The 24,829-nt window shown below is 41.1% G+C and overlaps 1 protein-coding gene across 1 annotated transcript in view; it reads right to left on the reverse strand.

Annotated features, from left to right (window-relative positions):
- Positions 1-24,829, reverse strand: part of snta1 (syntrophin, alpha 1) — a 34,272-nt gene that overhangs the window by 4,872 nt on the left and 4,571 nt on the right. Inside the window, exons 2-5 of the mRNA XM_085777694.1 lie at positions 22,065-22,250; positions 2,086-2,278; positions 1,576-1,765; positions 385-515 (exon numbers count right to left, since the gene is read on the reverse strand). Of these exons, the coding sequence (XP_085633820.1) occupies positions 385-515; positions 1,576-1,765; positions 2,086-2,278; positions 22,065-22,250 (700 nt within the window). The remainder of the gene's footprint in view (positions 1-384; positions 516-1,575; positions 1,766-2,085; positions 2,279-22,064; positions 22,251-24,829) is intronic.

A 24,829-nucleotide genomic window follows, 5' to 3' on the forward strand; every position in this document is an offset into this window, starting at 1 on the left:
CATTGGTGTTACAGAGAAAGTGTTGTAGAGGTTAAGAGTGAGAAATGGAGTGCACAAGAGAGAAAGGGGGGAGGAAAAACCCATGACTCATAGGCTCTGTTTCCACTAATGTCTTCCAACAGAATATGACGATATATGGCAAAATCTCCAAAGGCCTGGTTATGGAAAGGAGGATGTGTTATTTGACTGGGCCAACATAAGCCATGGGAGGACTGAGGACAGGGTGGAGGGTGTTGAGCTTTTGAAATACCAAATGTCTTTTTTTTGTGTAATGTGAATTTGTTTTTCAAATCACAGAGAGAAACAGAGAATGAGTGTGTTAGTATCTGCTACTACTGTATATGTGGAGTGTGTTAGTGTAAATGAATGCAGGTGCACATAAACCTGGTAGTGATGAGCGGGTGACTCTTGGTGGGATTGCTGAAGCTCTCTTTGTTTTCAGGCAGGGAGGGGTACAGGAGCAGTTCTTTGTCAGTCAACACAGCCAGTACTGTTTTTTCTGGACCGTGAGCCACCTACACCATGTGTATCAAATGAAAAGAAATCATTTTAAAATAAGTGACCCAAATCATCAATGACACATTTATGGCAATCAAAAAGTGTGAAGTGGATTTCAGAAGGTCCCGGTCAAGAGTCTGGAGTCAGGTAGTTGACATGACCATGACAACACAAGCTATACAGTAGACAGATTTTTTACGAAGATACACAGAAATACAAAAGGCACACGTGACACGTGCTTTTGGTATTTCTGTGTATCTTCTTTAAAAAATCTGTAGCTCAGAAAGTCCTTAAACAGACACAAAAGCATTAAAGGTACATTGTGTAGGAAATACTCCCATCTAGCGTTGTGGTTGTATATCGCAAGCAACTCAATCGTATTTTTCATGCTGCATTCACGTGAAATTGGGCAGACAGCAGACGGATGACAGCCGCGGCATAAACAAGCCTCTATGTAAACAAGTGGTCCGTCAGCACGAGGCAAAACAATACACATGACAATATGTTGTCATGGTGATGTGGTATTGTTTACCTGACCCACGTTTTACCGGCTTTCTCTCGACTTCTGTGACTAAAATGACATCTGGTTTGTTACCGACGGCCGTCTGCCCGACTGCACATGAATGCAGCATCAGTGTAACGCTCCATTCCTCCTCACTGCGTTGCCGCGGTGACTTTTCACAGACGCCACCTGCACCTGAGCCGATAGCTCCGGTGTCTCCGCTGAGTTTCCGTGGTTTCCTACCGTCACGCTGCCACTTATCGTAAAAACATGGCGACACCACATGGCAGCCAGCACCGAGCTTACCCGCTCCATGGAGATATGAATGATATGAACGGCAAATTCAGAGCTTACTGGAACACTTCAGTTTGTTGATGGGGATGATTACTGATTAATGAAAACCATACTTTTGAACCAAATCAATTTTAGTGAATAGATAACAGGAGAAGTTACACAATGTCCCTTTAAACAAAGCAGAACCATCATAATATCAAAAACAGGATTTCAAAACACAAAACATCTAAATACCCTCCTGGCTCTTGCAGTACACGCATTACTGCAGTATTCTTGCGTACCTGCTCTGTGATCCAGCCCAGATGTTTCACCTCCATGCCAGGCTGCATGGTCTTCATCTCCTCCTTCAGTCTTGGTAAAAGGTTGGCCGCACCAGCCAGGATTCCATTGTACCAGGACTGGGCCATGGCCGGGTCTTTTGCCCGCAGGAACACAGAGTTCTTTCTGTTGGATGAAATTACCTCGAAATACCTGCCGCATGAGATGAGAGGAAGAGAGAGAGAGAATAGAGAAATGGCAGAAACAAAAAGAAGGTGGGGAAAAAAAAGGGCCTGTTAGAGAAGTAAAAGACACATGGCAAAGGCAGAAAAGCTGCAGGGCGAATAGGAAGTTTCAGATATTAAAGAGAATTTGTGAGCAAGATGTCCCTCAAGAAGTAGAGGTCCCTTTTACAATATTCTCTCTAAACCGTTTTGTTATTTTCAGGTTGAGGTCTATCAGATTTTTTTTTCCATAAGTGAATGAACTGAACCAAGTATTATGTAAAGCAGCCTACTTCTCTCATGTAGTACCTGTTTTCTGTGTCCGGGGGGCACTGTTTTCGTGACACCTGACACATCTTCAGCGGGATGCTGCGAGGCTCCTTCACCTCAGGGGAGAGCTCCGTGCCCCTCTGAGGGGTGGAGGGGGGAGAGTCCCACGGGAGGGCAGCCCCAGGGGACCCCGAGCTTTTAAAGAAGGCCGACATCTCCTTGATGTACTTCACTGAAGCAAGAGTGTGAGCATGTGAGGGAAAGAATTAGATAAAGGAGGAAAGGCAGACAAGAGGACATGAGGAGGGAGAGAAAAGGAATTATGGGATATGAATATGGAGCCTTCGGCTTCAGAAATGAGCTGAAAACTGTAACAGCACTTTGGAACAGCTTCAAAAAGGAGCAGAAATTCACCAGTAATGAATTTTCTGTCACTTTGGTGACTCTCTAGCCATTATATACAAAGCCATGCTCTTTTATTAAAAAGGCAATATTCCTAATATACTAAACAATAAATAAATGACCAATTGTAGTAATTATATGCTATTCTCATGAAAAAGTAATGACCAGAGAGTGTAATATTGTTATAATGAAGAGTATTGTTTTCTATGTTGTATATTTGTTGTATGTAGGTGGCATAGGTGGGCCTATGTGGAGCAGCAGCTGGAGGCAGAGAGTGGATGTGATTTCATCCAGCTGTGCTTGGTCACCCAGGACTACAATGTCAGTGCACAGCTGGAGGTGTTGAGAAATCCCCAATCTAAATTCTCACTTAGATTTCATACTCTTATTTGTAATCTATTTAAAGACTTGTGTGTTGTGTACTCCTCATTGAATTTGACTGACCTCCAGTAATGACCATGAGCCAATGGAGGTGCTAGTGCAGTCATCGTACTATGAGCAAATTACACCAGTATTGTTCTGTATGTTCTGTATGCCGGACTCAAGCATGGTTATATTATTATGAAGTTATTTTAATTTTATAAAATAATCATCCACAGTTTCTTTCTTTTTTTTTCTTCCCATATAATTAGCAAAGTTGTATATTATTTCATTTCTTGGGTGTTGTGAATAATATTAACCCATAACTTTTTGTAAAACAAAAAAGAGATTTACAAAATTGCTGTACCATAAATTTGACACTTCATATTTTGTTCCATCCACATTTAATTACTGTATCTATATTATATTCAGTATCCACAGAGCCCAAAATTTAACAACTTATAGATATTTTTCGTCGGCTTTATCAATTGACAACATGACAGAGACACAATGAGCTCTGTCCCATGGTGAGTATTAAAGCTCCTCCCATAATTACACATATTTGACGGCAATAACCTACTGTCACTGAAGCGTTTCGAAATTAATGAATTTGTTTTTTAAATTTACAGTTTGCCACTCATGCACCAACAAACATAATTTACCTACACACACACACCCACACTAGAAAAGCCATGGCCTCAGCTCCAGTCCAGTAGGCTGTGGTATGGCTTTGGCAGCGGTAGCCACTGCTGAAGTAAAAATAGCCCTGAGGACATGGCCAGGCATGAGGCTGAAGGCTGAAGGTAGAGCTCTGGTTTCACTGGGGAAGTGTGAAGTGCTCTTCTTGCACAGCACATGGGGGCATGTAGCCAGAGGGTAAGTAGAAGAGTCATAGCACAGGACAACAGGAGCAAGAGAGAGAGAGGGCTTCCACTATGTCCCAGATATAGCTCCAGCCTGTTAGCCAGTCATTTAGCTAAACACCAAACAAGACTTTAATGTGGTCACTCCTTGTGTTTTATTTCACCACGAGTAAGAGCACAAGTAATTCAGATGTTTTATTTTCCCCATCAGGAAGTTGCAGAGTGATTCACCAAGACAGGGGTCAAAGGTTACAGAGGAGGGCTCTGTCTACAGTGTCTTTGAGATGTAACACTGAGCACCTCTGACACAGCTCCTCACTCATAGTAAAGCTGCTTCCAGACATTTAATCTGGAACGCTGCTTGAGTCATTTGCCAGTTTAAGTGATGACTTTTAGCTCTCGCACAGATGCAAGCCTCTGTTGTGGAAAAGTTTCATGTTGACCCCGTTCAAAAGGGCATGACCGCTACAGATTTGATGTTCACACGCCTGGAAACAGGCATCCCAGGAAGTTAAGTATGACAAGCAATGGTGAGAGATTGTTCTTGTTATCTCAGTCTTGACACAAGGGGGAACAACAGCTGTCAGATTTCAGTGTAAGACATCGTCTTATAAAAGTGATGTGTCACATATGGCCTAAAAAAAAGTGTCTTTTCAAATTAATTCGTCACTTCAGAATCTTTCTGTGATCAAAAACAAAAAGCAAGCTGAGTTTTCACATCTCCTGTGATTGGTACTGAAATGTAAAATATAGGAATAGTAACTGTATAGTAAAAATAACTGCATTTATTAACAAAAATGGAATTAAATGTTATGTGGTTTAGTGAGAACACTGCCAGAAAAAATGTCTGCAAAAAAAATGACTCAGGTTCTTTTTCCAAACATTATTCCAACATTTAAAACTGGAACAGCATTTAGGGATTACTGTGCATGTCTGAAGGGGCTTAAATTGCTGGAGAAAAGGGCATGACCCAAACACTGAAAACTATAAACATACTGTGACTACTCTAAATCAGCGCAGTCTTCATTGTCTCCCTCTCTGTCTCTTCCTTAAATCTCTCACCATTTAAGGGTTTTCTCTCAAATCTATGTATATAAAAAAATCTCCAAACCAACTGACGTTTTCCCCACTTTGGATTAAAGCCAGTGAAAATGTTTACCTCTCTCTCTCTCTCTCTCTGAGTCACAAACACTCACTTCCTTGGTGCTGGTTTAACAGCATCCTTTTTATGGTCTTCCTGCATCGTTTCCTTGGACACACATTTACGACACGCAAACAGCATGCTTAATGCAAACACTTGCTCAAATACTTGCATGAAGCAAACACACACACAAAGTAATGCATAGTGGTATGGTTACTGACTTTGTCCCCCAAGTACTGAAACCTGACTCAGACCTGTTATCTTGTTTTTTAACATTTAAGATTTGTGAATTTTTGAACAAAGAAAACTCTTGTAAATAGTGGAATATTTAAATGTACTATATTTTAAAAACTTGTTTGTTGTGAATCGGAGTGGAAGTGTAGCTTTCCAACATTTTAACTTGCCCCCCAGTCGTCCCTGTAGGGTTCTGGACTGAGTTTTTTTCTCTCTCTCTGCTCATCTTGTTATTTTTTGTCTCTCTCAAGTATTGAAGTTTATTTTTCTGATTTGTCCGACTTTCACCTCGCCTCATTTGCACTATGCAAATTGACCCGATGTACTATGAAAAAAGATGTGCATCTGTAGACAAAATCAGACATACTGGGTCTATGTAACACGTATCAAGCAGTGAGAAACCGATGTATACCAACTACAGCTTTGAAGTAGCTGTCAACTTGCATACGTAATGCTTCATGGAAATGAGCTTCTGTCCATTTGTTCATGTGCCAACCCATTGATGTTTGTACCATGGGGTAGCCAGCAGCTTCCTTGTTGCTGGACCCGGGCCATTCAAAATTGATGTGGTCAATCTCAATATGGCTGGCTAGGTCACAAGACTGGGGATGGAAATGGGATTGGCTACATTATTGTTTCATGGGGAAGCCATCATTGAAGATCTCTTGGATGCCGCAAGTATGCCAAAGATGAAAGAGCCTCCAAAGAATCCACCTGTGGATGGCGGCGCAGGTCAAACAGCTAAAGACTGCCACTTGAGTGAAGGTTATCTGTCTGTGGTATGGATGTCTCAGTCATGTAACTAGCACCACATTTATTATAATATAGCTTCTCAAACTTTGTTGAAGAAAGTCAGAGCACAAGCATGGCTGTAGGTGCTTAAATCTGGCACATAAACAGTTCTATTCTCAGTGGTCATTAATCTTTATTATGTAAGCCTGAGTTTATGTCTGTGTTTCATGCTGCAAACAGCAGAACAGAACAGGCTGGGAGAAAACACCAATAATAGCAGGTATAAGGAGATGTATATTTTTGTAAAGAGGCTTTACTATTTTCCAGAAAGCATTGTGGAAATGATCGTATTAGTGTTTCCCAGATTAGAAATGTCAGGGACTGGCTGTAGCCCCACATTACAAATCAGACAAGATAGCTTTCAAACAGAGTGGTGAATGAAAACGAGAGGCGAGAGGAACGGAGAATTGAAGGGGGAGGAGGAAGAGAGTGAACAGCGTGAAAAAGAGAGAGTGGGAGAAAAAGACGATGGAGGGTAAGAAAAAAAGAATAAGAGAGTGAGACAGGCAGTACAGAGATACCGAACATGCAGCTAAGCTCAGCCAGAAATGTTGCCATGAGTACCAGTGGCGGCACATTCAATACAGAGCTAAAATTAGCTGAGATGGCACTGTTATTACTTTAGCTTATCTGGCAGCCAGTGAAACTACTTTTGTACTGTGTATGTGTGTGTGCGTGTGTGCGTGTGTGTGTGTGAGAGGAGTTTCTTTGCTTCTTCTGCAGAATCCCCTGCTAAGCTTTTCCTGCTAAAGTCTTTACATTGAACCTCACAAATCCTGACCAGACATTTTCAGCCAATTCAGTTTTGACACAATTCACTTAACTGTTGGTTTGAAAAGCTTTTTCTCTTCCAGGTTCCTGGAAAGCCCAAATTTCTAAAGCACAAGTTTAAATTCTCAAACTGTGCTCAGCCAATAGTTGCTGATCTGATTACCTAATATACATGCTAATGAATCAAATATCAATCTTTCCCCACTCTGCTTCCACACACGGATAGAAACAAAATCCCCAAATCATCAAGCATTCAATCAAAAACACAGCAGATAGACAGGTTTGGCAGTCATTAACATGCCTCTTCACTGGGGTGGGGGAAAGTGGCATTTGCTTGTCAGAGACTAAACACTGCAACTCCCCATCCCTCGCAACCCTCCCTCCCTCCGCCACCGGTTACCGTGGGAGCAGCTGGAATGTCATTGGCCAGTCAGCAACCTCAGAAGCATGCTGTTGGCTCTGTAAACCATGTCGAGCAAACAATGTCCCAATGTTACACCACCAACGAGGGAAGATGTCTCAGGCCAAAACAGTGTCATAAATAACTAAGCAAAATACAAGGAGCACTTGCTGTTTCCATTCAGTACATTAGGTCAAATGAGGTAAAAGGGGGAGAAAGGTCAGCACTGAGGGCTCTTAATAAGGCTGCCAATCAAGTTTAGATGATGAAGCAAAGGGGGATGTTTTGGGGCAGTTAAAGGAGAATTCTGGTTATTTTTGACCCCTAAATCGTTGTCCTGATGGTCACCCAGTGTTGGGGGGAGCAAAAAACGCGACTAAAATTGATGCAGGCAAACCGAAGTTACACCATGGCTAGACGGCGCTAGGGATAGAGACAACGCTAACCTAACAATAATATATATATATATATATATATATATATATATATATATATATAATATATATATATATATATATATATATATATATATATATATATATAAATATATATATATATATATATATATATATATATAGAAATATATATATATATATATATATATATATATATATATATATAAATATATATATTTATATATATATATATATATATATATACACACACACACACACACATATATATACATATGTGTATATATATATATATATACATACGTATATCTATCTGAGGTGAGTGATTACATGCAAAAACACAAAGTTTATACTGTACACTATATGAGTTCAATGCTGTGTACGTTTGGTGTGTAGGATTCCAGTCATGTACCATAGATATTTGACTGTTTTTTGAGTGTTTGTTGTGGTTGAAAAAATTGCCCCCATAGGTTAGCGTTGTCACTATCCCTAGCGCCGTTTAGCGGTGTAACTCTGGTTTGCCTGCATAAATTTTAGTCGCGTTTTTTGCTCCCCCCAACACTGGGTGACCATCAGGACAACGATTTCGGGGTCAAAAATGACCGGAATTCTCCTTTAAGGATTTTGTGGATTGTGCACAAAAGAATGCAAAAACATAGAAGGATGTTGCTTCAGTTTGCATAGATTTAGCCTAGTTACAAACTTATGGAAAAACGAAGACATGGAAAATACGAGCATGGACAAAGTCATCCAGAAGATACTTTATGTTAACGCTCATTTAGAAATGGTCACCACCAGAGTAAAAAAATCCCACATTTGACATATAACCATATTTTTTGGGCTCTTTCAGGTGGTGCAACAAGCTGTAAACACCACCACCTTCCAGAGAACCAGGCATGGGCCGGTATGAGATTGTGACGGTATGATAACCTTAAGGAAAAGTACCATAGTTTCCTGGTACCACAGTATTGTGTGCAGTTACAGCTCTAGAAAGAATCTAAAAAAAAATACATTGATTCAGTTATTTCATTGTTGATGCACAGAGAGAGAACGTGGGTGTGTCCACTGGAGAGAAGTGCAACAAGTCACAAGCAGTCAGCTGCTGGCTGAGCTAGCTGCTCTGCTTGTGATGAAAATGGATCAATAAGGATCATTACAACTGAAATCGCAAAAGCAATATCTGCCCTTATGATCACATTATCACGTTTTCTTGCATTTTGAGCAGCTCCAGCAGCAACATAAGCATTAATTAGGAAGGATGTTTCTTGCCACACTCCATGTAGCTCTGCTCTGGTGTCCAACAAACCGTGAGAAAACATCTGGCAGGTTGCTGATGATGTCTGATCCCTGTCTGATAGTTAGCAGACCTGTTTGGTGCATTAGAAATGAAGTTATGAGCAAAGAACACAAACAATGAGCTGAAAGAAGCTAAAAAAAACAACTTCCAGTCCTTTGGTATTTTAATAGACAAGTGATTTTGTTGACTGTTAAAGCATTGATTGCTGGGATTCTTTTTTAAAATTTCATCATTTCACTATTGCCTGCAAAAATTTTAGTGCCAAAATGGTGTAAACATAACACTTAGAAAAAGTGCATGCCCATGCTTCAATTTAGCTCTCTCTGCAGGATTGTTTATGGTTAATAAATGTGGAGTTTATGTCTGCCCAGTGTTATGCTGATTAATGTTTGTCTCTTTCTGGCAGCGTCAGTCAGCCAGAGAAGATTTCCCCCGCTCTGAATGATTAAGATAGGTTCATCGTTCCTATAGCCCATCTCATTAAAATCATGGAAACATGCCAACCTGGTGGGGTGTAAGGTATGGCACAGAGAGGGCAGAGCGCACTGAATCAAACTTTTAAACTAATTCACATACTGCCAAAGCATAGATTTGATTACTCCGCATAGTGTGTCGGGAGAGTTAATTATCCTAATTCAACAAAGTGAAAGTGAAGGAAAGTTGAACAGGATCTGGCAGAGGACAGGGACAGAGTGAAAGGGAGGTTCGGCTACAGCCATTATCACTTTACTTTCCAACTTTCTTTTCAGTCTGGAGATCAGTTTCCTGTCTGATATGCACAGAAACCTAATCTTCCATTTATAGATACAAATATATACAGTCACTTTGAAACAAAGCAGTCGCTTGCTGTGTGACTTGTGAGCCTAATTTGCAATTCATTTTCATTCTTGATGAGACAAATGGAAGTGATACAAACATCTGCTTCTCAAACGACAGTGGGCTTTGTAGGAATACAAGTCACCATTATTGTGTGCAAAATGCATGTATGAAATCCTAAGTAGTCATTATGAAAATTAATTGGTAAACGTAACACATTTAGATACATTGGTACATCAGCAGTTTTTTTTTTGTTTGTTTGTTTTTTTAATAAAAGCTATTCTTTATTATTAAGGTGTGGGTTTGTAGATATATGTATTTATGAGTATGTTTTCGGTCATTTAATCTGAATAATGGCTGCAGAGGCTCCCATGACATTACCCTCCTCCTCCCTCTATCCATAATATGCACATGCTGCACAATACTGTGAGATGGTTCAGTGGAGTCTGAGCCTGTAATGAAGTGAAAGAGTGGTACAAAGACTGGACCACCAATTTATCAGGGGCCCCAGATCAGGGCAGTGGGGTTGAGAGGGGGCCAGTTAAGCAAACTTGACGCCACAGAGTGGGAAAGGTCTGAGGGAGCGTTGTTATTTAATAAAGCTATGTTATTTTGCGGGTTAATCCATTCCCTCAGCTCAGCGAGTCTAAGCACAATGTCCTTACGGGCCAGCGGCTCTGAAGGAGAAGGAACCAAACTGTGAGTGCAGAGGGTTAGAGGTTTCAGAGCTGGGTTACACTCCGAGATCCAGATCCAGGACAAAAACAGCTACGCTACACCAGACTAAAGCAGAAGGTGACTGGGGTGGACAGTAATTATTCTCTGATTGCATTCCATACGTTCCATTTAGACTTATAAATACACACTTGACATACAAATTGACTTTGTTGCTCATTCTCAGCTGTTCTGTTTTAAAACAGTAATGCCTCGTGGCAATGAGTTTGCAACACTGCAAAAACAAAAAATCTACTTAAAATGGAGCCTGCAATTCAGCATATCTATTACTATGCAAATACACTTTGTCACTTTTCCTAAACATAAACAGCAAAAGCAAAGAGCAAAGACCTTCTGGCATTATACCACTCTATTCAATGCAACATTACTGTAGTTTTTTCCCAAATAACTTGGGTTGGAAAGGAACACATTAAGTGTGCGGCAAGAGTAAAAGTTAGACTTTTCTGAGAAATGGATGCATTTTTGAGAGCACCAGAAGGGTGGGATTTATTTTTCACAAAGTGCCAGACACATCGCCCCTAACAACACATACCTTCTGCGTCCTGGGAAAAGCCACACCTAAATGAGCTAAAACAAAAAGTATTTTCCAATATAAGTTTGCCCAAACCTGGGGTGTGTGTAGGAATCTTAGTGTCACTTGTCAGTGTAAAGAAAAAGACATACATTTATGGTGCCTTCACCAGTAGACATGTATTCTTTCATTGAGTAAGCATGACTTTAAAGCCCCAGTATGTAACTTATTTGGCTTTTTATTAGCAAAAATCAAATGTTGCTTTCATAAATACGTATTTCACTGAAGTCGAATCACACCCGCATACAAATGAAAGCTTTCTCATACCTTAGAATGAGTTGTTACAAGTCGTTACACATACATAAGTGGGCGACGCACCGAACCGAGGCTGCCATGTTGCATCGCCATTTTTTATGTTGAGTGGCAGCGTGACCGTAGGTAACCATAGAAACTCAGCGGAGCTGTCGGCTCGGGGAGAAAGTTTTCCAGGTAGTGCCTGTTAAAACTGTCACCACTGTGTAGTGTGAGGAAGGACGGAGGCACTGATGTTGCATTCAGGTGCAGTCAGGCAGACGGCCGTCGGCAAACCAACCGGATGTCATTTTACTCAACAAGAGAAAGACGGTAAAACGTGGGTCAGGTAAACAATATGACATCACCATGACAACATATTGTCACGCCTGTATTGTTTTGCCTCGTGCTGGCGGACCACTTGTTTACATAGACGCTTGTTTATCCTGTTACATGCAGCGTCTGTTGTCTGTCTGACGTCTGCCCGATTTCACCTGAATGCAACATCAAGAATACATTCTGATATGCAACCGCACCGCTAGATGGCAGCAATTCCTACACATTATACCTTTAAGATTAACCAAATAGATTCATTAATATCTTATTATACATAAAGGAACATCAAATGTGTCGTGCCGATATACAGTAAAGCAGCATAAATAAATAACAGCTAAAGAAGTTTTATCTCCAAATGAGGTTATCCTTAATCTCTGTGAAGGTTAACTGAAAAAACAAATTGAACTGAATTTCATTTTGTTACTGATTAACTCAGTCTACGTAGACTATACACAGCACTCCACAAAATAGTTTTAAATCTAGATAATGGTACATCTGAAATGGAGAGACACTTATCGCTTTACTTTTAAATAAACCACTTAAAACGTTTTCTTTTTTTAATAAAGGCTATCTGAGAAGAGGAGAAGAGAGCATAGAGAACAAAGATCCAATAGATAGTAAGAAACCAAAGAGATGTGGCTGAGGGATCCAGTCAAACTATCGGGGGAAAGGTTTATTTTCAAAGTTATAATTATTCTGTCACACGAGCGAGAGCCAGAAAGTTTTAATTAGCGCACGCATGTCATTGGCACAACTGTTTGTTTAAGTTTAAGTAGTTATGACATCACTCTGCTTGCTTAAAGAAGGACTAAAATACCATCCCACTGCTTAAGAGCTCCACAGATCACACATGCTTGTTCCAGTATCAACAGTGGGTGTGTGCGCTTTTAAATCTTCATAGACAGTGAGGAACAAAAGTCTGAGACCACTTGTTCTCAGACTTTGATCTGAAAAGCATGAATTTTGAACGGACGGATAAATCTAGTTGAGAATCTGCTCACGTAGTCAAACGCGTGTATTAATTGTGCACAGACTCATCAGTGGACGATCCCTGTTTGATTTCACATGGTCTGCACTAGAGCACTGACATATGTGCTTTTCAACTGGCTATTAAATTTGACAGGCGAGTCAAATTAAGAAAAAGATGAAAAATAATACAAGGGTCTGTCCAGTCGAGGTCTGTAAATTGGTCATCCAGCTACGAGTGAAGCTGATAAGAGAGTAGTTTTGTTTGCAACAGTGAACACTCCAATGCTGTTTGACTGGCTTCAGTTTGCACGTTTTAAAAGGCATAATTCATAGACAGCAGCAGACTAAGCCTGGGTGACAGAGGTCACACCGCTGACTAGCTATCCAGGCAATGTCAACAGTATGAGAAATTCATTAATCCTCCTGACTCAACCGACAGGAAAATAACACACAGGATTCTCATGCTCCAGACAACAGTATCCTACAAAAGAGCAACTGATTGAGAAGCATAAAGAGATAAGAAGATCTTAGGATGTTTGAAAATCAGACCATTCCTGTCTCCAAGCAAGACAATGAGTTTTCTTTTCTAGGCATTCCTTGAGAAGCAAGGCACTCAGAATGGAACAACAACTAATGAAAATAACACTCCAAACCAGAGGACCATGCTGCTGCTGCTGCTGCTGCTGCTGCTGCTGCTGCTGCTGCTGCTGCTGCTGCCGCCGCCTACACCCACCAGATGAATACATATTAGTTGAGCCACAGAAACATAAACTCTTGCATCTGTGAATGCAGCTTCGGGGCGAAAGACACCCACCTGAGAATTTGCAGCTGCAAACTGGGAATTGCGAAAATGTCACTTCTTGCCTCCCTGACTACTTGTGTCCATCGGTGGGGACACAGGCCACTCTACGGATGAGCAGGACAGATGGGAGAAGAATGTATATGAGCTCAGTCTATTTACAGCATAGTTATGTGTTAACAGCCAGCAGGACTGCTGTGTCACAATAAGGAGCTTTAAACATTAAATTCCATAAATCACTCAGTTAACCAGACTTGAAGCAGTGCAGGATAGCAGATAGAGGGGGAGTATTAATCTACGCTGGCCTTGCTCTAAGACACAATTCAGTATGTATCTTCTTGGGGGGGGGGGTAGATCCACACAAGTCCTCGAAGAGCTTCATTTGTAGGAAATGCGATTTTAGCCTTCAAAGCAAAATGTAACTCAAACTGCTGGTCTGCAGTCTTCAGCCTGATGGAGGCTGCAGTGTTCGTCCTTGTATTAGCCCACACAATATAGCTTTAATATTATGATCATCATCTTCAGTGACTAGACTGCCTACATAACCAGAACTACAAGTGGGTGATATGTACTGCACTGTGCAAGGAGAGCCTGGACACTTAAAGGGACAGTGTGTAATTTCTCCTGTTATCTATTCACTAAAATCGATTATTTCGTTCAAAAGTCTGTTTTTCATTAATCAGTAATCCCCCCCATCAACAAACTGAAGTGTTCCGGTAAGCTCTGAATTTGCCGTTCATATCATTCATATCTACATGGAGCGGGTAAGCTCGGTGCTGGCTGCCATGTGGTGTTGCCATGTTTTTACGTTAAGTGGCAGCGAAGAAAACCACGGAAACTCAGCGGAGACACCGGAGCTGTCGGCTCAGGTCGAGGTGGCGTCTGTGAAAAGTCACCACGGCAACGCAGTGAGGAGGAATGGAGCGTTACACTGATGCTGCATTCATGTGCAGTCGGGCAGACGGCCGTCGGTAACAAACCAGATGTCATTTTAGTCACAGAAGTCCAGAGAAAGCCGGTAAAACGTGGGTCAGGTAAACAATACCACATCGCCATGACAACATATTGTCACGTGTATTGTTTTGCCTCGTGCTGACGGACCACTTGTTTACATAGAGGCTTGTTTATGCCGTTACGTGCAGCGGCTGTCGTCCTTCTGCCATCTGCCCAATTTCACGTGAATGCAGCATGAAAAATAAGATTGAGTTGCTTGCGATATACAACCACAACGCTAGATGGGAGTAATTTCTACACAATGTACCTGTCCTGTACCAATGTCCAGATTCCAGGAATTCATAAGTACAGATTAAAAAAATCACAAAGAAGAGAAAATATGTAGATGTATTCTCCACTAAAGTTAAGTTTTCTGAGGTACATTTCTGTGTGCTCGTTGTCTATACTCATGTCGAGTATCCTACAATTCCTACACAATGTACCTTTAATCTAAAACTACTCTGACTTGCATGAAAACAGGCTGGTGTTGCATCCTCATGGACACCAACACAACAGCACAGCTGGTGAAAAGGATTTAGGGAAAAATGCTGCATTTTTTCTTTACAACGCAAGTGTAAATCAACACAGAACCGGTACTGCACATAAACAAATTGATGCAGGGAGAGGCATGAGCTGGTGCACGTGTGTGTGTGTGTGTGTGTGTGTGTGTGTGTGTGTGTGTTGTGTGTAAGAGAGAAAAAGACAGAAACAGAGATTAGTTTTGGAGGGAGCTCTCGTAGAGAACGCTGACAAAGCATCCTTCAGATAACACTCATCACAGACACAAATGAACCTCTTCAAATCTAATCTCACCTCGGGCACTCCTGAAAGACATTCCTGCTTGTTCATATTGAATTTTCCTATTCCGAGAGTTTTAAAGCCAGTATTAATGCACTTAGTTCTAGAGGAGATGATATAGTCAGTCACATTTATTGAACCCAGTCAAAAGCGCAGCTGCCGTGTCAGTGGCCACACTAGCACTTCATATTACAAGATGTAATGAAACACATTGAAAGAACTGTCTGCATGGCAGCCATGATCTGAACAGACTGGCAACACATGACTCAACAAAACCCATCTGCAATGGTTATGTCTTGGTCCATGGAACACGAGAAACTGTGCAGCAAGGTGACTGCAAATAAAAAACAAAGTCAACCATACATTTTCCCTACAAGCTATGCATCAGTACATTAACATACATAAAATATGTCCCTTTTTGCCTTTATTCCTACGTATGTTCCTACTAAGCTGTTTATGTTCCTAATTAATATTCTTTTACATGCAGCTGTACACGCTCCAATTAATATAAAATGTTCCCATGAAAGAAATTTAAAATGATGGTTCTCCTTTGGGCCCTCAGAGCTAACCTATTGGTTACTTTACTATATAACAAACCTCATAACTGTATTTGAGTGACATTTACAACATAGAACAGGTGATTTAAATCACCAATGGGCAACTAGAGAGAGCTATTCACTGCCAAGAAGGGCCTCCGCCTTAACTATGTCCAGATTCCAGGAATTCATAAGTATAGATAAAAAAAAATCACAAAGAAGAGAAAATATGTAGATGTATTCTCTGTGCTCGTTGTCTATCCTCATGTTGAGTATCCTATGAACTCTATGTTTGCAAATATATACTAAAAGGGTTAAGTGTAAAGATTTGTATTCGTCAAAATAATTGTCAAATTGTAAAAAGTGTGAATAAAATCTGTGAACCAATGATATCGGTGAGGTCACGCAAAGACAAAAAAGAAAATAAGTATTTCTGTGAAATGCAAAGTGGAAAATTGCATCTATGGCTTTACTGTATCTAATCACAAAGCAAAGTCCAAACAGGTGGTGCACGGTCATGAAAATCTGAACAATATGATTGGACTAACCTGCTTTTGGACAGGATTTGTTTTTTTCTTTTCTTTTCTACAAATGCAAAAACTCATGCAGCTTTTATAACAGGTTGGTAAAGGTTGATTTACAGTGGCAATCTAATCATTTGTGGACATTAGAAGCTCAAAATCTTATTGGTCCCAATTTGACCCTGTGTCCTCTATCACAAGCAGAGTGCAGCTCACAGACTGAATGTTTAACTTTCACTGTTGTGCAAACTGCCATGAACCAAGACAAATGTTTTCCATTTCCCTGTGAAATTACTACTTCTTCTGAATATTACATGTACTCAACAGTCACTGTTAAGTACAGTCTTTTCAATCTTATTTTGGCTTCAAACGTGACAGTGTCTCACCAGGCACATTGGACTTTGTACCAAGTCAATCAATAGTCCATGCCTTTACATTGGCCAACAGCCAACTTGGATGACAAAAATCAGGAGAATTGACACAGCTGACAACATACGTCCAAAACACTTCTTCCTAAAGGAAGATTTAGACAAGAGAAAGCACACAACCGTACAGCTTCCATAACTAAGCCTACTTAATCCGTGTGTGTGCGCCCGCTGAGCCTGAGCACAACTACCTTAATGAAAGGAGCAGGGCAGAAAGAACCAGTAGTGTCCAGAAATGGCTTCTTGGCAGAGCAGACTAGCTTTCCTTCACTCTGTCCCCTCATTCTCTCTTGTGCCCACACACACATTCATACAGAAAAAGTGTGTGCCTCTGGATATGCAAGTACACTGATGAAATTTAGGCTGACATTAAGCTAATACCCTCCCCAAAGTATAAATATGGACCTAAAGTCACAGAACAAGACTGTCAAACTTTCTCATGAGACCTGGGTCAAAATGTACTTTTAAAGAGTGAGAGGGACTTCACTCTGGGAAAATACCAAAAGCAAATCCTTTTCTTTGACAATTTCAGTCATTTAAGATGACAGAATCAGTACACTTCAATCTTTGTCATCTAACTCGAGATCAACTGCTTGTGCTTTGATTAATATACATTTGTATATTAGTCACTTTGATATTTATGAAATACAACAAGATAATGTGGGTGTAAAATAGTTTTTTTGTGCTGGTGTAATTGTCCTGTCATCACTGACTCTGTCCTGTATATCAACCACATGAGCCATGGACATACTGTACTTGTGGGGTTGGTGGAGGTAGTAGGCCTATACATAACTAGGAAACTCTAAGATAACTTCATACCTCTGTGTTCTCAGGACTTCACCATTTATTGCATCAGCTCGCGTGTCTTGTCAGTCAGCGCCCTTTTCCCTGTCCATCACTGTCGGTGAGACAGCATTACACATTCTTCTTCTGCGCTGCCGAACACGGCGAACCAACACTTCTACTTCTTACATGGACAGTGTTCACACATATGCACACGGACACGCACCGGCCCATTTTAAGTGCTCCCATATTCACACTTACCTTGGTGTCTTGACCTGTACTCTGCAGCCCATTTATCCTTTCTGCTTCACACTTTGTGTCAGTGTGTGTGCGCACGCGCATGTACGTGTGTGAACATTTTTTAGAAGTATGTGTTGTATGTGGTGGATACTTATTTTGTGTGTGTGCTTTTCTGTCAGACCTTGGTTGCCCAGGGAACAGCTTTACCACTGAACCATCCCTACCCCCCACTCTTTTCTTTCATGCATGCACGCACGCATGTTGTGCACACACACTAACTTACACACACAGTTTCTTAGCTCCATGGTTTCTTCATATAGTAGTGGAATGAGCCCTGACTTGGCAGGCAAGCAGGTGGCAATGACGGATGTCTTCTCAGTAAGAGCAGAATCCAAATTAAAACAGGGCAGAAGGCAGTGGGACAGTTCAGAGACCAGCGCTCCATCCCTCATCCCGTCTCTTCAGAGCTGCTTCATACATGACTGCAGTCTCTTTTAATTTTGTTCTCATTTCGCATTTGTTCAATTTTGCCCCACAAAGCCCTCTCTAAGTATTCCATGATGTTCTCACACTCAACATTTTTACAAAATTGATCCATAAATCTCCCTATTTATTGTGGTAGAAGCTCAGTGACTATAAAAGAAGGCACATTCAGGGTGATAATAAGGTGTGTGACTGGAGAAATGTGGAGCTGTCCTATGCACCTCTCTTTTCCAGCCTTCTCCACACACACACACACACATATTTAAAGATATGGCAGGTTGTACACACACACACACGCATGGAAGAAGCACAAGCCCACACGCAAACGCACACAGTGAGGCTGTAAATGTCACTGGTAGGAAATGAAGGCAGCTGTGGTTTTATGGTTTCATCTGGTCTCTTATATTTATCTGACCCTCTCAGGTGTTTACTGTTCCTCTCTCTCTCTCTCTCACACACACACACACACTCACACACAAATTGATTACCATTCTGATGTAAGGTACCACAGAGGAAGAGGAACAGAGGACGGACATCCTAATGGGAACATACATAATGGCTCTAGTTGTATTTTTATTTCTTTCATACAGACAGATTGCCTTGTAATAAATTCTTATTTATGATGAGAGATTTGCAGGTGGAGAGGTTTTACACACATTCACACTCACACCTGGGAGATGCCCAGTGGTGGCCCATTTTCCTCTGCCGTTGGCTGCTAAGCAACCGTGTGGGACATAAATTCATAGGATTTATTAAAAATCCATAAAGCGAACGATGGAAAAACCATTTCCAGTTGTGCCCCATATTCACAACTCGAAACACTTTTGAAAACCATCTAATGTGCGATTGCTATTGTTTTAATCTGAATCATCAAGACCAGTTTTTTTTCCTTTTAGTCAGTCCAACCACACTCTGAAAGAAATCTGTCATATCCTCGAAAACATTCTTCACTTTGATTACACCTCAGTGAGGCAGTGCTCAGCATTATTGCATTGCATGTGCTGCTGCAATAATCAAAACTGCATTAATCTAAGGTGAGCAGAAATCTATTCACTTGACTTTCCAATAGAGTCAAAAAGGAAAAAACCCTGCCATAAGCACAACCAGGGTTTTATTGTAATTCCCTTACAATGTTGTGAGAGTACTTCATCTGACAGATTCAAGTATACTGTTCACATATTCAAGATGTTTTAATGTGATGGAGGCAGTTTCCCCTTGATCTCAGTCAAGGCCGTCTGTGTTATGAATTTCACAGAGCGATGAAAACTGCCTTAAGCAGAGCAGCGGTGGCTTATTATTTGTTGCAGCTCACATGTAAGAAAGACTGTTACTCTGACCTTTAAACACTGTAGTGATGCCAAGAAGGAGTTTGCTTCTAACTGTGTTTCTCAGTATCTTGATAAAATGCCAAAACAAAAATAAGCATTGTGCTTGAACTTCATGTCATATGTATTCGCCCGTTTTTTGTTTTTTTTACGGCGCACTAACAGCCTTGATTTACAATCTGAATCTTAAAAAGAAATTGCAGTTGGAAAGCTCATAGCCCTCAAGCGTTGACCAAAAACTTCCATTCTTTATTTCATCTGTTCCCTAAAAATACTCTCAAGTGCCTCACAACAGATGTGCGTCCCGCGGTCTTGCCATCTCCGAGGACCGGACAGAACATCCACCATCACACAAACACTGTAGCAGAGGAATCGCAGGGCATCGAAAAACACACACATGCACATGCACACACATCCAGCCCACTGCCCTCAGCGAGCCTTCCAGCCTCTTTCCGCTCTTCACTCCTCTATCAGGCCCTCAGGGGCAGGAGGAGGGAAACCCATGAAATGATTCCTGACATGACGGATCACGGAGCAGCACTGGTTGAGCCGTCTGATATCAACACTTGTCTTGCCTGACTGTGGACAAGTAAGGCGGGGAGATTTGCGGTGATTTCCCCTGGCTGGCCATGGCCCCGGCTGTATCTGCTCCACTGACTGGAGTTACTGACGCTAGCCCACAGTGCAACTTCACCCACAGAAATGCTGCCACATGGAAAACTGGTAACTCTGGTTTTAGTGCTCCCTATTTTTTAACATTCATCTTCTCGAATGGAAAGTCCATGTCTTGTTTCATTCTTATTTTACACAGCTTATTGAACCTGTTTACAGCTAAATAATTATAGGCAGTGCTTCTTTATTCCTAGTGTTTACAGACAGTTTTGGGAAGCATGCCAGGTTGGAAGCTTCTGTTCGACTCATCACTGAACGCATTTCTTAAAGGTACATTGTGTAGGAATTACTCCCATCTAGCGTTGTGGTTGTATATCGCAAGCAACTCAATTGTATTTTTCATGCTGCATTCACGTGAAATTGGGCAGACGGCAGACGGACGACAGCCGCTGCACGTAACGGCATAAACAAGCCTCTATGTAAACAAGTGGTCCATCAGCACGAGGCTAAACAATACACGTGACAATATGTTGTCATGGCGATGTGGTATTGTTTACCTGACCCACATTTTACCGGCTTTCTCTAAAATGACATCTGGTTTGTTACCGACGGCCGTCTGCCCGACTGCAGGTGAATGCAGCATCAGTGTAACGCTCCATTCCTCCTCACTGCGTTACCGCGGTGACTTTTCACAGACGCCACCTCGACCTGAGCCGACAGCTCCGGTGTCTCTCGCTGAGTTTCCGTGGTTTCCTACCGTCACGCTGCCACTGAACGTAAAAACATGGCGACACGACATGGCAGCCAGCACCAAGCGTACACGCTCCATGTATATATGAATGATATGAACGGCAAATTCAGAGCTTACCGGAACACTTCAGTTTGTTGATGGGGGGGATTACTGATTAATGAAAAACATACTTTTGAACGAAATAATCGATTTTCGTGAATAGATAACAGTAAAAGTTACACAATGTCCCTCTGTAACTCTCACAACCCATAGACTTGAACACACAGACATGTAGAGCAACAGAGGGAATAATAAAAGCAAAGCATAAAACTGTGTCAAGCTTTATGGTTCCTGATACTATAACACATATTCTGTCTGAGTGATAACATCCTGTATAAATCATCACTCAACCTTTGTCATTTTAGTAACAAATGGATTTACAATTGAATCCAGTGGCTCAAAGCGTGGAGACAGAAGCTGAGTTTTTGTGATGCAATCAGTCGGCAAGAGGAAGGATGGTTTTCAGTCCCTTTTCCCTGTCTTCATAACTGAAGATCAGATCTCAGATTGACCGTGTTTGTTTCACACATGCACACAGACTTATGCTTTTAGGCAAATGTGTGCACACAAACACTCCCAGCACCTGACTAAACTGTAAGGTTGAGACAGAAAAGCACGCAGAGCGATACAGTAAATTAGCTCTGGCTGCTTGCGCGGATGAGTTAGAGCGAAAAGGGAAGAAAAACACCTGCCAACACCTGCTGACTCCATTGCAAACCTTCCCGTGCACAGCAGGCCTCACCACATACGTTCTCCGCTCTTCTCAGTTCCGACATCAACCTAAAGTAACTGTCTATCAGTGTTTGATGTTCGGGAGGAAACTGCTCATTAGCATGCTGGGATGCTCAGAGGTGTGAGCCACAACAATATTCTTGGATTTTTTTTTAGTCTTCAGGTTTTTCCACTCGCTCTTTCAGTTCAGCTCATTATTTGGATGTTTCCGTGTAAGTCTGATCAAAGTCTGGTTTAATGGATCATCTCTCTCAGCTCATCATATGTGACCCCTCAAGGGATGAAAAAAAAAATCAACCAAAGTGCTGGAGAAATGTATCAAAACATATCAAGGTATCAACATGACCTATTGTTTCAATATATTTGTCTATCTATGGAATGTGCAGGCACAGTAAAAGAATAGTTAAAGCTTCTTCATGAGAGATGGGAATTTGTATTTATGTATTATATTGTTTAAAAAATCATGTATCAGCTGCTTCTTTGTCATACAACAGAGACAGAGGTGTGTCTTGTGGTTAGCTCCCAGTCTCCTGTCACAGTGCATCCTGACAGCAAAGCAGAGAAGACAAAGAAACACTTCACCTTGCAAAGGCGAGAAAATGCAGCCTCAATTCTGGATTTCAATTTTTCCTGGAAGAAAAATATCTTACCCTCAAGGATGACTTCTTTGCCAGTTTTCTTCAGCGCTTGCACAGCTTCGTCGTGTGTGGCCTCCCGTAAGTCATAACCATTGACAGACAGTATGGCGTCACCAACATAAAGCGCCTCCGTCTGGTCAGCGGCCAGGCCCTTAAAAATCTTGGAGATGAGGATTGGCATCTTGTTCTCCCTCCCACCTGTGTTACAAAGACATAGAAAGATAACTGTTGTTGTTTCTTCCATTAATTGTTTCAGGAATCTGCTACCTCATATTATTGCTCGTTAACAATATACATTCACTTACACTGTGCAAATAATATGACGCTCAATCTTTTGACAACTTATCAGCTTCACAGAGCATTTTAACTGTAAAAAATCAATACAAGATGTGGGTTCTTATGCTGAGAGAAAGCCATATGTGCATAATTCAGTGAAAAATTGAGAGGATCGTTGGCAGCAAACCAGCCACAGTGCTACACTTATTTTGAACCCAGCCACTGCACTCCCCAGATTTCAGCATTTAAGGCAACTTTAGTTACTTAAACTGTTAAGTGAAGTTGAAAGAGCATACGAGGACAGACACAAAGAGCAGCGATTACCCCTCGTGGTCCATTTTCTGCAGTCTCCCCTCTCTCTTCCTCTCGCTCCCTTTCTCACTCGTTATATGAAGGTCAGCTCAGAAGCTGATGGATCTGCCTCTTGCTGAGGGCTTCCACTCTTCATGAGAAATATCGTCATTAATATCAGCTGACACTTGGACTCTGGCCTTCAGGCGTGTGAGAAATTATCCAAAAGAGGATTGCATTTAATTAATTCTAAATACATCTTCCACAGGTTGCTTGCTCTGGGTGATTCCGGGGGATTTAACTCATGTATCTTCCTTTGGAGGGCACAGGGTAGCGCTCTTAATAAAGAAGCACAAGGGTTGAGCTTTAGATGCTCATATTATGCATGTTGATCACGTTTTAGAAAGAGGGATTTAGCAGCTACTTGACCGCTCTGTGGCACCGCATAGATGTTTACTGCGCTGCACTAAGTCTCTGGATTATGATGTGTTGATAAAAAATTTCAAAGTGAAGATGAGATGAAGAGGAACCTTCAGAAAAGTTGATGGTGATGTCATCAATATATATCATCACAATTTTGATCACTGGGAATAGCTGTCAAAATTATGAACTTTAATCACTTGAACTTGAATCTTTACAAATTGCACTGGAATTTGGTAGAGGCACATAAACAGAATTTACATATATTCCTCCCTGATTAATAATGATTGTGAACCACCTAATCCTGTGAACTGTGTAATGCAAAGGGGAAAAAACACATGATGAAAGTGGTCTAAACACTGTATACTGTACAGAATAATAAGCTATCTATCTATAGAGTGTCTGAATTAATAACATCAGAAAAGCCTCCAATGATTCACATTAAAAACAGTGGCTTTGTCAGTGTCATAAAATCAGTTACATTCACTCAGGCACAGTGGACTGCCAACAGTTACTGTTTTTTTTTTACTCTTCACTTCTCAATGGAAACCAACTGTCAGTGTTTCTTTTCGCCTCGACTTACTATAACCATGACAACAAAAGTCCCTCTAACCTTAAGAAAGTAATCACTTTACCACAAACCACAGCTGTTTCCTAAAACTTACCGAGCAGTTATCGTGCTTCAACTTAACCAAAGAGTGACCATTCTATAAATTTAACATTGTGTTTATTTTTGTTACCATAACAATCCGGTACATCTGTGCTGCAGAGACACTATTTCAGGAGATGTTCTGTGGGTCAGATGAGAGGGGAGAGACAAACTGGGCTTGATTGGTTCTCTGCAAAGGTCAAGTCTGAATGTTTTTCTTCCACCTACATTAATGAATCATACAATTTACATGGATGTCACTCAGTGCCAGGGCATGACATGCATACGCAATGCATGAAGGTTATTTTGTACAGCTGTGTGTAAAACTAAGTTTGCAGATCCGGCCACACTCTGTACATGAAGCACCCTTGGGAACAATAACATACCAAGAATAAAAAAGAAAAAAAAAGATTATCCAGGGACATATGTAGTGATTACGTTCCACGCCAATTTGGAAAGCTTTTTGAAGCCATTTATCCACCAGTAGAAAAACACAGCCTACCACACTGCCAATGAAGAACTGCCAGAAAAATCACATCACTGATAAAGCTTATAAAGGGAGCTGTTAAATATTGAATTTGTTGGAAAATCAGTTTTTTCATGATCTAATGCAATTAACATGGTCACACATTAATGTGTGTTTCTGAACGTCAATGGAAATAGTCTGTGTCCTGCTGGCTTAACCCTATCCAAACGTTCCCTGCTGGGGATTAAATCTGAATACCTTCCAGGCAGTCACAAGTTGCTACTCTATCCTTTAGGTTACCTTTGCCCCCAATTTGCACCACCATATAAACTGCTGTGACATCTATTCACTGTACTTCTACCAATGCACAAACTACACACTAATTATCTGTACCGCCTATAGCAATTATTTACCACTCTGATGGGCAGTACAGCTTCAACTACTTATAGAATTGACAGTAAAAAAAAAAGTAATAACAAGTATTTGCATTTACATTTAAAACATTGACATGGACATTTAAAAAGAAACTAAATTGGCTCGAATGAAAACTCACAACTACGAGTAGACTGTTGCAGACTTCAACAATGACATGCCAGGCTATATGCTCAGCTAATATCTCATGCACCAAACCAGTGCTAATGGAAAGATCACCACAGCACTTCCCACTTCACCAGT

This window comes from Trachurus japonicus, chromosome 5, assembly GCF_045865225.1.
Source record: "Trachurus japonicus isolate A0001 chromosome 5, Traja_1.0".
Classification (NCBI taxonomy): Eukaryota; Metazoa; Chordata; class Actinopteri; order Carangiformes; family Carangidae; genus Trachurus; species Trachurus japonicus.